Genomic DNA, 16049 nt, shown 5'->3' on the forward strand with positions numbered 1-16049 from the left:
AAAACCCTCAAGGAGAAAGCAGGAAACAGCCTCCTTGACCTCAACTGCAGCAATTTCCTGTTCGGCACATCCCCAAAGGCAGGGGAATTAAGAGTAAGAATGAACTATTGGGACCTCATCAAGATAAAAAGCTTCTGCACTGCAAAGGAAACAATCAAGAAAACTAATAGGCAACCGACAGAATGGGAAAAGATAGTTCCAAGTGACATATCAGATAAAGGGCTAGTATCCAAAATCTACAAGGAACTCATGAGATTCCACACCCAAAAAATGAATAATCCAGTGAAGAAATGGGCAGAAGACATGAACAGACACTTCTCTAAAGAGGACATCCAGATGGCCAATAGATACATGAAACAATGCTCAGCGTCACTCATCGTCGGGGAAATATGAATCAAAACCACACTGAGATACCACCTCACACCAGTCAGAGTGGCTAAAATGAACAAATCAGGAGACTATAGATGCTGGTGAGGATGTGGAGAAACGGACACCCTCCTACACTGTTGGTGGGAATGTAAACTGGGGCAGCCGCTCTGGAAAACAGTGTGGAGGTTCCTCAAAAAATTAACAATAGAACTCCCCTATGACCCAGCAATAGCACTGCCAGGGATTTGCCCAAGGAATACAGATGTGCTGACACATAGGGGCACATGTACCCCAATGTTCATAGCAGCACTTTCAACAATAGCCAAATCATGGAAAGACCCTAAATGTCCATTAACTGATGAATGAGAATGTTGTTTATATATGGAATACTACATGGCAATGAGAAAGAATGAAATCTGGTCATTTGTGGCAATGTGGATGGACCTGGAGGGAGTCATGTTAAGTGAAATAAGTCAGGCAGAGAAGGACAGATATGTTTGCACTCATAAGTCTAAGAGGAGAAACTTAACAGAAGACCGTGGGGAGGGGAAGTGGGGAAAAAGAGGGAGAGGGAAAGAGGCAAATCAGAGAGACTTGAATACTGAAAGCAGTCTGAGGGCTAGTGGGGAAGGGGGAAAAGGGAAGGGAGGTGATGGACATGAAGGAGAGCCCTTGTGGAGAAGAGCACTGAGTGTTACATGGAAACCAACTTGACAGTAAACTATAAAAAAAAAAAAAAATCATTCGGTGTAGGAGAAGTCAAGGAACTGAGAAACCAGGGTATTGAGAGTCACCTTTACATGAAGATTGCAGTCATCAAGATATGAAATTGATGTTGCTTTGCAGATAATTTTGTCCAGCTACTAACACCTTTAAGATATGGGGGAAATGACTAGTAGCTCTATTAAAGACAGTAACATATTTGTTATAATCTAGTACTCTCTTGTTTAGTACAGTAGCTGCTAGCCACATGTCGTTATTAAATTTGAATCATTAAAACTGACGTGCCTTGGGGACTCTAGGTTAAGCGTCTGACCCTCAGTTTTGGCTCAGGTCATGACCTTACCATTTGTGGGTTTGAGCCCCACATCAGGCTCTGTGCTGACAATGTAGAGCCTGCTTGGGATTCTCTCTCTCTTTATGTCCCTCCCCCACTCTGTCTCTCTAAAAAAGAAATAAATTTTTAAAAAATTGTTTAAAAACCTAAACTTTAGTTAACTCCCAGGGCACCTGAGTGGCTCAGTCAGTTAAGAATCCAACTCTTGATTTGTGCAGACAGTAGAGATCCTGCTTGGGTTTCTCTCTCTCCCACTTTTTCTCTCTCTCTGCCCTTCACCGACTTGTGCTCTTCTCTCGCCCCTTCTCTCAAAATAAATAAACATTAAAAAGTGAAATAAAATTTAGTTATTCATTCACACCAGTCATGTTGCCAGTGCTTAGTGGTCACGTGTGGCTAGCGGCCATTGTGACTGGATCATTTTCATCACACAAAATTCAGACAGCACTGATCTAGTGCTTGAACTTCATAGAAACTGGAAGATGTGAGGAAAGAAAGAATTCTGAAGAGCAAGGAGCCAGGATTGCACCCAACTTGAGTCCAGGCTCATGTTACAAGAAAAGCAAGAGAATACTTAAAGAAAAGTTTAAGGATGGGCCTTTTGCAGAGGATGGACCATGAGACCCAGAAAATACAGTTGGAGAGGACTGAGAGGGGTAGGTCATTGGGCCAAGTTAGATGATAATGAAGGTTGTATGTGTTTCATGCTAGTTTGGGTTAATGATTTTTAATAAGTAAGGAATTGAGAGTATTGGGGGTTATTTTTTAATTTTTTTAAATCATTTTTCTTTAATTTTTTTTAATGTTTATTTAATTTTGAGAGAGAGGGTGTGAGCAGGGGAGGGGCAGAGAGAGGGGGGAACAGAGGATATGAAGCAGGCTCTGTGCTGACAACAGGGAAGCCCGATGGGGGGTTTGAACTCACCAACTCTAATAAGCTCATGACCTGAGCCAAAGTCGGATGCTCAACTGACTGAGGCCCCCAGGTGCTCCTTTTTGGGTTTTTTTAGCTGATAAAAGGAATGTCTCCCCAAATTTATAGTAACCTAAATGGAGAGAATAATAGGAGCATTTTCTATAACATCAAGGAAAAGGATGCCCATATTAATTGTTTCTATTCAACATTGACATCTTAGCCAGCACAATTAGGAAAAAATGATTAAAAATAATAGGATTTATTTTTTAAAAATTAAGCAGAATTACCATTTGATACAGCAATTCCACTTCTGGGTATATATCCAAAAGCATTGAAAGCAGGGCCTTAGACAGACACGTTTACACCAGTGTTCATAGCAGCAGCGTGAGTCACAATAGCCAAAAGGTGTAAACAGTCCAGTCCTCCATCACCAGATGAATGGATATACAAAACGTATACACATTCAATGGAATATTATATAGCATTAAGAAGGAATGAAATTCTGACACATTACACCATGGATGAATTTGGAGACATTATACTAAGTGAAATAAGCCAGACAAAAAGACAAATACTATATGATTCTAAGGTACCAAGAGTAGTCAGATTCTACTTTGACCAGGGGCCAAAGGAGGGAGGAATGGGAGTTAGTGTTTGATGTGGGTGGGGTTTCAGTTTGGATGAAAAGAGTTCTGGCTGTGCACAGTTGGTGGGGATGGTTGGATGATCGTGTGAATGTACTTAAAGCCACTAAAGTGTACTCATGATAGTGGTTAAAGTGGTGAATGTTATGTGTATTCTACTGCAATTTTAAGAAATAGGGCTCACTAAATGACTGAATATACGAACAGTATATAAAATCAGTTGCATTGTAAACAATATGAAAATGTCATTTAAAAGGATACCTCTGTTTACAGTATCAATAAAAGAAACACAGTAGCAAACAAATGGAGTCATATATGAAAGACGTGCAGAAAACGATAAAACTTTATGGGAAGTCATTGAAAAAGAACTAGTTAACATAGAACAGTATCCGATAGGCATGGGTAGGAAAGCCTAAAGATGTCAGTTTTTCCCAAATGTATGTAGAGATTATATGCAACTTGAATTGAAGTCCCAATCTGAGGGTCTGGACAAGATTGCTTATAAAATTACCATGGAAATGGAAAGGGTTAGGATAGCCAAGTCATTTCTGAAGAAGAAAATGGGGTTGGAGGCTTGAACGTTTGTCCTAACAGATACAAAGATAATATTGTACTATTTAGGTAATGTGCTGTTAGTGCAGATGTAGACATAGCAGCCAGTGGACCAGCATAAAGAATGCCAAAAAAGATCGTCGCTTTTATAGAACTCTGATATATGACAGTAGAGGCATTGTAAGTTGGAGAAGAGAGGGGCTATTTCTTAACCGAGGCTAGAAATTGGTTATCAGTGTGGGGAAAAAATGAAATTAGGCCTCAAAAGTCATTGTCAGATGAATTAAAGAGTTATATGCAAAATGAAAAATGTTGATGCTTTTTTAGAAGAGGAAAAATAGCTTAATATTTCTGGCTCAGCATTAATAGATTCCAACTTCGAGTCTGTAAGGATATTTCAGGTAAGATACAAAAGCCTCAAGCAATGAAAGAAAAGATGAAAAAATTTTGGCATATTAAAGTAAGAATTTCTGTTCATTAAAAGAGATTTTAAATTTTTGTTAAGATTATTTATTTGAGAGAGAAAGCACGAGTCAAGGGGAGAGGCAGAAAGAGAGGGGAGAGAGAGTTCCAAACAGGCCCCCTGTGCTGTCAGCACAAAGCCTGATGTGGGACTTGAACTCATGAACTGTGAGATCTTATCCGGGACCAAAATCAAGAGTCAGACGCTTTACTGACTGAAACACAGGTACCCCAAAAGATATTTCAAAGAAAATTGAAAAGAATGTGTAGCATTTGCATATGGTCAAGAATTTATATCCAGAGTATATAAAGAACTCTTACAAAGCAAAAGGAAACAATAAGAAAAATTGACAAGTATGCATTATGATGGTACCTCATAGAAGGAGAAATAAACGTAGAAGCAGTGAAAATGAGTGAACTATAGCCACACGCAACATTGTAGATGAAATTTCAGCATCAGAACATTGATTGAATAAAGCCAAAGATTAAAAACAATATGTAATTCTTTAGTCAAAAAGCAAATAAAATTTGAGTCAAAAATTTTTTAAAAGTCAAATAAAAGAGAATGAGAAACACAAAACTTAGGATAGTGATTATTGGTTACTTTAGGTAGTCAAAGGAATTGAATATGGAAGAAGCACATAGGTAGATGTGTGTCGTTGGTATATGATTTGTAGGTAGGAAGCTTAATGCATGTGTATTTGTTTAAAAATTTAAGAAAAAATTGATTTAACAAAGTCACATCAGGGGCTAATGATAATTGAGTATCATGAACAAAAGATTATAATTTGCATTAAAGGTTCAAGATAAATAACTTACACAAATGAAGACGTTTGTACGGATTATGTGGAGATAAAAATCAAGGTGATAAGGGGTAATCTTGGAAACTTCTATTTCTTATGGTGACTGACGTGAACAAGTGTTCATTCAAATTTTCCCAAAGTCCATTGTTAATGGTAACATTGTTATGATGCAGAGATTTGGCCCAGAACATTGGGAGTTCCCTCATTCATGCCCCGGTGAAAGTGTGAAGAGCTTTGCCCCTGGTTGCCTCTCAGCCAGAGGAAGAGTATGGTGCCTAAACCAGGAAGAGTTGGAACCTTGTGAAGTACTTTGTTTTCCCCATTTTTTGGGAGGAATATAGTGAAGTGACATTGTAGGGATAACAATAGGACTAAACATCAGAATAAGATTAAAAAGGAGGAAAAGAAAATCAGGACTTGTTAGTTACAGCTTTGGCACATGGGCTTTGTATAAGTTTCTGAGCTATCATCTAATTAATTCTTTTATCCATAGTCTTCCTCTAAATAGTCTTCTGGAAACAAGTCTGTACTGTTGTACTCCAGGTCTGGTGACAGCTCAGGGCCTGGAGTCTGCTTCAGATTCTGTGCTCCCTCTCTCTGTCCCTCCCTTGCTAATGCTCTGTCTCTCTGTCTCTCAAAAATAAGTAAATGTTAAAAAAAATTAAAATAATGATGAGAGGCGCCTGGGTAGCTCAGTTAGTTGAGCATCTGGCTTCGGCTCAGGTCATGATCTCATGGTTCGTGGGTTCAAGCCCCACATCAGGCTCTATGCTGACAGCTAGCTCAGAGGCTGGATCCTGTTTCAGATTATGTGTCTCCCTCTCTCTGCTCCTCCTATGTTCACGCACTCTCTCTCTGTCTCTCAAAAATAAATAAATGTAAAAAAACCTTTTTTTAAAATAATGAGGATGAGAAATAATGTATTATAACTTACTAAGTAAATCAGTGATTTCATGTATATACATTTTATAAATAATGGACTTGGGTTTATTTTAATAGACATGTCTGATTTTGTTTTGTTTATGATACTATCAAAATATAATTGAAAAACATAATGTTGAAATTGAAACAAATTTATAGTAAATAAATACAGCTTCATGTCTTTACTAAAATAAAATTGGATTTGAAAATAACTTAGACTCTTCTGTTTGTTTTTTTAGTTACTAAGTCGAAAAGACAAAACTACCTTTGAAAAATTAGAATATGTAATGAGTAAAGAAGATAATTACAAAAGGCTAAGAGACTATATAAGTAGCTTAAAGATGACGCCTTGCATTCCCTATTTAGGTGAGTAGTGTCATCGTGTGTTCATTATGCCTAGTTTATCTGTCTTGATCAGTAGTTTATATAAAATTCAAGATCTTTTAAAAGTATGTGTATCCTTTAAGGAAATTACTACAGGATTGTTGAGTTATAAAAGTTAACTAAAGAAATATGTTACCTTATTACCTGGAATGTATTTTCATATTAAATTAGACTTTCCCCCTTAAGGTTTTTCATAGACTCTCATTTGTTTCTTAAAGATGAGTCATTGGTAAAATAATGCATTTTAGCTCTTTTAGTAATGCTTTTAAAGAATGAAAGTAGTTTGCAGTGAAGTTTATTGCTGTGAAACCATGTAACATTAACTAGAGAAATTGATCAAAAGACTTATTGAATTTCTTTTCAATATCTTGACTTCCTATTATTTTATATAGTTGGCAGATATTTTAGGATGAATTATAAAAGGTAGTCTAAATAAATGTTGGTGGTGGTGTTTTCCTGGGAGGAATGAATTGTTTAGCTCTGAAAATTTAGCTTAGTGCTGAGACAGCCAAATGTCTATTTTAGATATCATTTGACTATGAATTTATCTCTTTGCTATATGTTTTACAGTGTTTATAAATTCCAAGAACTATTTAATAATGTTATGAGACTATTTTTAGCAAAAAAGGAATAATGCTTTGTTAGTGTTTGAATGAAAGGAAGTCTCACACTGTCCATTTTAAAATGTAAACTTAAATACAGAAAATAGAGAGTATTCTGTTTCTTTCTGATATCCCTTTTTTCTCCTCTGTCTCCACTATCTTTATGTAATTACTCATACTGGATTTCACAGTCACTATTTTTGAAAGCAATTGAAAAAACCTGTTATTTCTTTAGCTATCTCAGCGTCATCGTTGAAGTCTTTATAGTACCAGTGACCAGAAGACAAAGTAGGGACAGAGGCAATTGTTAACATTCTCATTCAGTTGAATATAGCATTAGCCTTAGTTTGTCAGAGGAGACTGAACTTACTAGAACTCTGTAGGACATCCTAGGATTCCAGTGGGAATAGGGAATGTTGCATATCCTGTGTTAAAGGCAGAATACCCCCAAGCAGAGCATGGATAAGGGTCACTACATCCCAGAACATTGTGTCCTGTTTCTTTGATAAACAGTACAGGAATGTAGTACACATGACTCCATCAGAAAGGCTCAAAGCTGCATATTAGGAGAGACTTTCTGCATGTGCTCCACTTTTCACCACGGCCTTGGCTGTGCCCATTCTTGAAAATGTCATTGGGGGTGAAGAGGATATTTTAAAATCACCAATATCTTCATACTTTGTAAGAACATAAGCTTTTATAACTTAAAGAACATTAAACTGAGAATCAGCAACCCTCATTTCCAAAATGGCTCTTCCCTACTAACTTTTGAAGTCATTGAATTGTCATCTTTGAGCCTTGTTCTCTTTACCTAGAAGTCGCACACATAGGGCCAGAATCATGTTTTCTTTCAGCTGGATGGGACCACAGTGATTTCTTCTAATTCACTTATTTTATAACTTAAGAAATTAAGGTCCAGAAAGGTAGAAGGCCTGAGCTGTAGTCTGAAGATCTAGTTATTGACAGATCTACATTCTGAAGTCTTGATCCTCGTGTCTTTCTAATTATACCTATTAAATTCCCATTCCAAAATTTACTGATTCTACGATTATAATTGTTTCTCATTGAAATGTTTTTCTCAAATTCCACAATTTGTATCTTTTAGAAAAGGAAATTAAGGGATGCCTGAGTGGATCGATCGGTTAAGCATCCAGCTCTTAATTTCTGCTCAGGTTATGATTTTGTGGTTCGTGAGTTTGAGCCCCACATCGAGTTGTGCACTGACAGTGCAGAACATGCTTGGGATTCTCTCTTTCTACACCTCCCTCGCTCTCACTCTCTCTCTCAAAATAAATAAATAAACTTTAAAAAAAAAGAGGAGGAGGAAATTAAGATTCTTTTCTGATGAAAATGAGAAAATGAATATAAATTTTTGTGCCATGTTGTCTGGATGAGGAGTCTGCTTTCCATTTTTCCCCAGTGGAGACTTTGCTACAGGATTTTAAGTTGTCTATGCATGTGCATACATTTTTGCCCTGTCATTCACAGAGAGAGAGAGAAGGGGAGTAAACCAGCAGCATAGTTGAGTTCAGTAGAATCTGGAAAAGTTGGCTATTAGAGAGCATACCTATTTTTTTCTAGCCTTGGTACCTGAAAAAACACAGTGATTATTCCTGTTGGTTAAAGCAAATGAGACAAATATTGAGATGCAGAAGTTGATTTAGAAAATCTCAGAACCATTATCTTTTCCTGTGTCTTCAATTTGGTCTCCAATGATTGACTCCTTTTTTAAGTTCCCTTTCATTTTTTATGTTCTCATGACCCAGACTCTTCCTTTTCACTATTACTATGTAATTTTCCTTCACTTTAGACCTAAGCTAATTGAAAAGTACCCTATTTGTAATTTTCTTGCTGTTTCTTTTGCTCAGCATGCCGTTATCTCCTTTTTTACTTGTAGAAATGTTCCCTATAAGACCATTGATTTCCTATTTGCAGTGTTTGATGGGTGTTTTTCAAGCCTCGTCTTAATTTTGTGAATTTGATAGTAGTTATTTCTGCTTTTTGAAATTCTTCAGTAGCAGCACCAGTCTTCTTGGTTTACCCTCTACGTTTCTGGCGTTTGTTTTATTGACTCCTGTTTCTCTGCCTTTTTCTTACGTCTGTTCTTCTAAAAGTCTCAGTCTACTGTTTTTACTTAGTCTATACTCTCTGGAGTGGTGTCATTCAGATTTTTCCATAATTCTCCTGATGGCTTCCAAATCTAGGCCAGTAATACCAGTATATCCAGCTGTCTAGTTATTCTCCGTGCCTAGTAACATTATGGATACTCAAATACTGAGTAAGATATCTATCTATAGGGAGCTCCGATTCAGTGTGTTTAGAAGTAACTGCATCATCCTTCCTCCTTCCAGACCTGTCTTACCTCTTTATATGCTGATAGTCTCCGTGCAATAGTTCATCCCTGTACTAGTTTGGGAAGAAGCACCTAAGATTCTGAGATAATTAAGAAACATTTGGTGTAAACATTTGGTAGACTGGAGAAAGGAAAACTTAACATTTGTCAGATAAGTTATTAAGACTCATTTTACTTTGTTTCCATCATGAAAATAATCTTTTAATGCAATGACAGTTTGTTTTGTTGTGTAGTAAAGCTTGAGATTAAATGTGTTCTGTCTCTCAAAACATACATGTTTTTTCTAAGAAAATGTTAAGTATTATCAATTTATACAACTTTGTGACTGCTTGATTTATTTTACATCTTAGACAGATGGTTTGTTTTTTCATTCCTGATCTTTAATACTGAAGTATTAAAGAATGAAGACCAACAATTTATATCCCATTAATGTTTACTTTATTCATATTTTCTTCTAATTTAAGATTAATGAAGGCTGGTTTTTACTTAAGTTGTCTTGGTTTCAGAAGTCTTTCCCACTCTTAGGAAACTAGACCTAGTGCAGTTGCCACAAATGTCAATATTTACAAGACGCTATTGGATAGGACAGAACTTGCCCTAGAGGGCCACTTGGGTGGCTCAGTTTAATCAACATCCGGCTTCAGCTCAAGTCATGATCTCACATTTCAGGAGTTTGAGCCCCACATCCGGCTCTGTGCTGATAGCTTGGAGCCTGGAGCCTGCTTCAGATTCTGTGTCTCCCTCTCTCTCTGCCCCTCCCTGTTTGCTTGCTCTCTCGCTCACGCTCTCTCTCTCTCAAAACTAAATAAACATTAAAAAAAACTTTTTAATAAAAAAACTTGCCCTAAAGACGTTGGAAAGATGGTACTGAGTATGCATATTGGTACCTTCTATTTAACTGTCCCTTTTCAGTGTGCAGGTTTTGCATAATGGTACCCTTTATCTTCTGCAAAGGTTTTTATGGAAAGAGTGTATCAACCAAAAGAATCTGTAGTGCATAGAAGGTGAAGACAAATCATCTTTCTTTTTTCTTTTCTTTTCCTCCCTCCCTCCCTCTCTTTCTCTTTTCTTTTCGTTTGTTCTTTCTTTCTATTGTTTATTTATTTTGAGAGAGAGAGAAAGAGAGAGAGAGAGAGAGAGAAAAGGGGGGAGGGGCAGAGAAAGAGTAGAGGGAGAAAATACCAAGTAGGCTCCGCACTGTCAGTGCAGCCTGCTGTGAGGCTCAGTCTCCCGAACCTTGAGATCATGACCTGTGCTGAAATCAAGAGCCGGACGTTTACCTAACTGAGCACCCAGGAGCCCCTAAATCATTTTTCTTAATACAAGAGATAGAATCCAAACTTACGGTGTTTTTGCTTCTTAGAATTATGACCAAAATCAACCATTCTTAGAAAAGCTTAAAGAAGGTGGTGGCAGTTTATATGCTGACAAAACTTTTATTTTGATACTGCCAAATTTATCTACAATTCAATGTGGATTAAATTATAAGAAGTAGAAAGTGTTTTCTTGGCTTTCAGCTCATCATCCCTTGAAAAATTGTCTCTTCTGTTGGTTTGTATTCAAGGTAAAAATTAGTCAGCCTGGACAATATAGTGAAAAATTCTTAGAATAAGGATGCAGTATTTCTGGAAAGGAATAGTTTGGCAAATCTCAAGGAAAAAATGGTTTTATATGAGAGTTATTGCTTTAAATCTGAAACTTATTAACAGCTCTCATTTATTCTTGTCACTGGAGAAAAATCTTAAGGGGCTTATTGAAGAATTTGGCGTGGGAAGTTTTGCTTTGCTGGAAAGAGAGAAAAATAGAACATTGTGCAAAAATAATTGAGTTGGATGAAACATAAATATTATTTCAAGTGCGTATACTAGCCTCATTTGTATTTTATTCATGTAGTTTGGAGGAAAAGCAGTAGCTTAACAAGCTTAGGGTGTTTTCTTTGGAAAATATAAATAATAAACTATAGTTCTGTTGATTGCTTTTGATCAAGTCGAAGCAAAAATGTTTCTGGAAAATCTTATGTCCTTCTGTAGAACATGAGTACATAGTTCTGATGTGTCTAGGTGTGATTCCTCTCACTCTTGGAGAAACCCCCCCCCCCCACAAATTTTTGATTTGTTAGATTTTCATAAGTTCTTTTTTTTTTTTTTTTTTAGAAATCAAAAGCTGTCCTTGAAATTTCTGTAATAGAGCATCCCCTCCATCTTCAATTCTGAAAAGCACCATTTTATTTTCATAATGATGTTTCCATTCATCTTTCTCTCCCTTGGGAGCGTGTAAGCTCTCATCTCTTGGTTCAAGGCTTTATCCTTAGCATCTAGAATAGAAGTAGACACTTAAAATTTGTTGGTTGAATTAAGTAAATGATTTCTTTGTGAGACAGTTTTGTAATCAGTCCATTTCCTACCTACCCCAGTTTCCCTTTGATGCATCAGCTGGCCAACCAGTATTTGCTCAGCAGTGCCAGCTACACAGCAGGCCACAAAATGGACTTCATCCTTGACCTTATGGAACTTAACATCTCTTCAATATCAAAGGCTCAGATTGACATCATTGCCTTGTCAATAATCTCTTCTCTCCCCTATGTAGTGATAGAAGTACATTTATTTCTTTGCCAGCCTTCATTAGTAGTATCCTCATCACACTTAATGATATGTTTAAATCATGCCTAAACGTACAGTGATCTCCATTCCAGATTTTATCTGACCCTCTTTTATTTCCCCATAGTCTTTACTTACCCTGATCTTTTAATAGGATACAGTTCTTTATTTTACTTTGGTTTTAGAAATTCCTACTAATGTGTATATAAATGTTTTTTAAAATGTTAGGTTTATATTCACATTTTTTATTCAGATAACTTTGACAAAATCCAAAGCTGTGTGTAGATTTTCCACTTCCCCTTTCTAGAGTTTTACTTGTTTAAATGTATAAAAGACTCTGACACCGGTCTCTAAAGTGTTTAATGGTCAGGGTATCTAGGCGGCTCTGTCTTAGGTTAATAAGCATCTGACTTTGGTTCAGGTCATGGTCTCACAGCTTGTGAATTCAAGCCCTGCATTGGCCTCTGTGCTGACAGTTCAGAGCCTGGAGCCTGCTTCTGATACAGTGTCTCCCTCTCTCTCTGCCCCTCCCTACTCATGCTCTGTCTCTCTCTCCTTCAAAAATAAAAAAACATTTTTAAAAATGTTTAGTGGTCAAAAAGTGTCATTGGCTTTTGCTATCTTAAGACTTTTATTCCCTTTTCTTTCTTTGGTTTGATTTGTAGATAAAATACACCATGAAGTACTTTACCTTATTCTTCTCACTAGATTATATATTGTATTCTAAAACAGCCATAAAATATGTTCGGTCATTTTTGTTTGAATCCTGGGAATGAGCTTTGACCATATGGCAGCTAGCCCTGGCTTTCTCTTTAGCCAAAATTACATCTACATTTTCCATTACCTCATTTATATTCTTTTTGCTTTCGTTTTTTTAATATATATTTAAAATTCCTCTAACATTCTTTAATGGTATATTTTCTGAAGTTTACTTTAGATCACTTGAGGACTTGTGATATAAAGGGGCTGGGGATAGGGTTGCATTAATTTCTTTCCCCTGTTCGTAGTCTTTCTTTAAGAGTTTATCTTAAAAATAAATAACACATAGCAGCTGTATAGATCTGCGTTTTAATTGTAAACAGAATCAGATCCCCTCCTCCCAGTTCCAGCAGCTATGCTATAATTGTATCAAACTTTTGCAATTTTTTGAGGAAACCTTAACAGAAAAAGTTAAAAATCTTAATAATTAACATTTATTTAGCACTTAATCCTACATGCTGGACACTGTATTTTACATAAACTGTTACATAAATTATCTAATTCTTAACAATTTTATAAGGCAAGTGATATTATTATATTCATATTTTACAAGTGAAGAAACTGAGACAAGGAAGGTTAAATGGAAAATATGTATTATGGGCACCTGGGTGGCTCAGTCTTGATTTCGCCTCAGGTCGTCATCTCATGGTTCCTAGGATCAAGCCCTGCAAGCATGGAACCTGCTTCAGATTCTCTCTTTCTCTTTCTCTTTCTCTTTCTCTTTCTCTCTCTCTCTCTCTCTCTCTCTCCCTCCCTCCCCCTCTCCCCCTCCCCTTCCCCCTCCCCCTCCCCCTTCCCTCCCTCTTCCCTCCCTCTTCCCCCAACCTGAGCTCTCTTGTTTTCTAAGATAAATAAATAAATAAAAATATTTTTTAAATGGATAAGAATTATAATATTTCATTTATAGTTCAAAGAAAGAAAGCATTAGGGAAAATATTAATATTTTGGGAATCCATACTGGAATTAAAATTTTGAGTTCATTTGTCAGTCTTTCCTAAAATTTATAGACTTACAACTTAATAACTTAACTCCACTGATAAAATTGAACACTGAGCTTATTTTTATTTATTTTTTAAGTGTTTATTTTAAAAGAGAGTACACAAGCAGGAGAGGGGCCAAGAGAGAGAGAGGAAAAGACATTCCTAAGCATGCTTCGCAATATCAGCACAGAGCCCGATGTAGGGCTCAAACTCATGAATTGTGAGATCATACATGACCTGAGCTAAAATCAAGAGTCAGATGCTTAATCTACTGAGCCGCCCAGGTGCCCAGAAAACTGAGCATATCTTTAGATGTCTTTTGGGAGAAGTAGAGGATAAGGGGGCTGGGCGTTGTAAGTGGAAGCGTTCTTTTCTTGGTTGTGTTTTATAGACACTAAAATAAAAGACTAAAAGTCTGTGAGGGTATAGTCATATATTTTTTTACCTTCATTTTTGAGAGACAGAGACAGAGCACACGTGCGGGAGAGGCAGAGAGAATGAGACACAGAATCTGAAGCAGGCTCCAGTCTCTGAGCTGTTAGCACAGAGCCCAACGCGGGGCTCAAACTCACAAACCGTAAGATCATGACCTGAGCCAGAGTCAGGTGCTCAACTGACTGAGCCACCTAGGCACCCTTGCGTATATACTGTAATTATACCCTAGAGTATAATCTCTAACTTACTATTAAGTATATAAAAATAATATCTTATTAGTATAGGTTTATAAGTAATTGTAAACATCTTTATAATTGCAGAAGTTTTATTATTACTAGTAGGAATCCTAAGAAATGTAACACTAGAAGAATTTACACTCTCATATCATGATTCATGGAGTCAAGTGAGCACTAGACTAAAAATGTGATTCTACTCTAGCAAGCTTGGAGCCTGGGGATAGGTATGTTTGTAGATACCTACTGAATTTCAAGGCCATGTCTAATATTGGCACTATTCAAAATTCAGGTTTTAAAAATCTGCTTCAGAGATGTCTAGACATTGATAGCATCTCCCATTGAGTACAGAATAGAGTCTAAATCATTCTTAGGATAAGCTTCATTTCATTTTTTAAAAATAACTGAATCCTTCTCTAAACCATCTCCAAGGTTAGAGTTCAGTCTTAAAGGTAGGGTAACCATATCTTTATTCCTAGGTAACCTGCAAAGTAGTTTGCCATTGGACTACACAAATGACCTATCTAATCTCTCAAGATCCTCATTTAGCTGAAATTCCTACTGTGACTGTCTTCACTATAGTTTTTCTTTATCTTTTCTTATGATCCAGTCTCTTAATTATCTGCCATAATAGCCTGGCATAGCTCTATTAGGTTAGCAAATGAAGATCGTGAATCAGCGTAATTTTATGCCTGAAAACTTGGGTAGTGTTTCTTTTAACACATTTATTGATCATCTGCTGTATGTAAAGCACCGTGATAAGTACATAGATGAATAGTAATAATTTATAGCCAGAGTCTATGGGGTCCTTACTTGGGTCAGGCATTATTATTCAAATGTTTACCACATATATTACTTCATTTGATTTTCATAGTAAGCACATGAGCTAAGTGCTGTTCATATCCTCATGTTATAGATAAGAAAATGGAATATAAAAACTGCTCAAGGTAACACACAGCTAGTAAATTGGTGGATTTGGGTCTCAGATCCCAGTAGTACAGACTTTAGAACCTGTACTTGGCCATCATGTAATTCTGCTTCTTATTCCCTGCTCTTCAGGAGCTCGAGAACAGAGCTATCTCATGTCTGTACAGGAGAAAAGAATGGGCCCAGTGGTCAAGGCATTCAGCCCATTTTTCTCATTTGTGTGTGGACTTTCACATCATTCTAATTTTAATAAAACAATATCCCTCTTCTATGAAGGTTCTGTAAGACCTGCTTATGATAGGCTTTGGGATGTTTACATGAAATGCTATAAATGGAATGCCCTGGTAAAATTTTATCCAATTAAGATTTGATATAACGTCTAGATGCCTAATTTATCCCAGAAATGTCACAGCAGATTTTTTTTTTTTAATTCTGGGGGTTGTAGGAGGGTCTTTGAAACCATTTTAAGATAACCATAGGTAAAACAAAGAATAGTGCTACTGTAGGATTTTCATGTTTTCTTGCCTTCTTTGACCCACATTTCATTTTAATATGTGACAGGAAAAACCTTGGTCCTGTTGGTGGGCTTGAGTTGTTCAAATGATTATCTTCAGTTGATTGGATTTTCTTTTTGCTTGAGCAGAAGTCTCCTAAGATTTCTCTAAAATTTTAGTTCACAAATGAATTTAAGGAAGGTCGGCTGTAAGCAAGGAACATGTTTCTGGAAGGAAATTGTTCCAGAACATTGGTAATAAAGTTGTTAGATCCAAAGTTGAATAAAAGGAAATTGTTCCAGAACATTGGTAATAAAGTTGTTAGATCCAAAGTTGAATAAAAGACACACACACACACACACACACACACACACACACACACACAGATGGAATTACCAAATTGAACTAGCCAAACCCCTGTAGATTCTGCTCTGAAGCTATTGAATCTCAGTATTGAGAAAATATCTAACATTCCTTAAAGAATGTGGTAATGCTTATAAACTCCTCTAGGCTTTCTGACTTGAATAGCAGACAGGATCAGTAAATTTGGAAGTGGGGAGA

At 36.6% G+C, this 16049-nt stretch overlaps 1 protein-coding gene across 3 annotated transcripts in view; it reads left to right on the forward strand.

Annotated features, from left to right (window-relative positions):
* The window catches only part of RALGPS2 (Ral GEF with PH domain and SH3 binding motif 2), a 170058-nt gene that overhangs the window by 91241 nt on the left and 62768 nt on the right, over positions 1–16049 (forward strand). For all 3 annotated transcript variants that reach the window (XM_029935138.1, XM_029935139.1, XM_029935140.1), the window contains one exon: positions 5964–6090. In XM_029935138.1, the coding sequence (XP_029790998.1) occupies positions 5964–6090 (127 nt within the window). The remainder of the gene's footprint in view (positions 1–5963; positions 6091–16049) is intronic.

Source organism: Suricata suricatta, chromosome 3 (genome assembly GCF_006229205.1).
Source record: "Suricata suricatta isolate VVHF042 chromosome 3, meerkat_22Aug2017_6uvM2_HiC, whole genome shotgun sequence".
Classification (NCBI taxonomy): Eukaryota; Metazoa; Chordata; class Mammalia; order Carnivora; family Herpestidae; genus Suricata; species Suricata suricatta.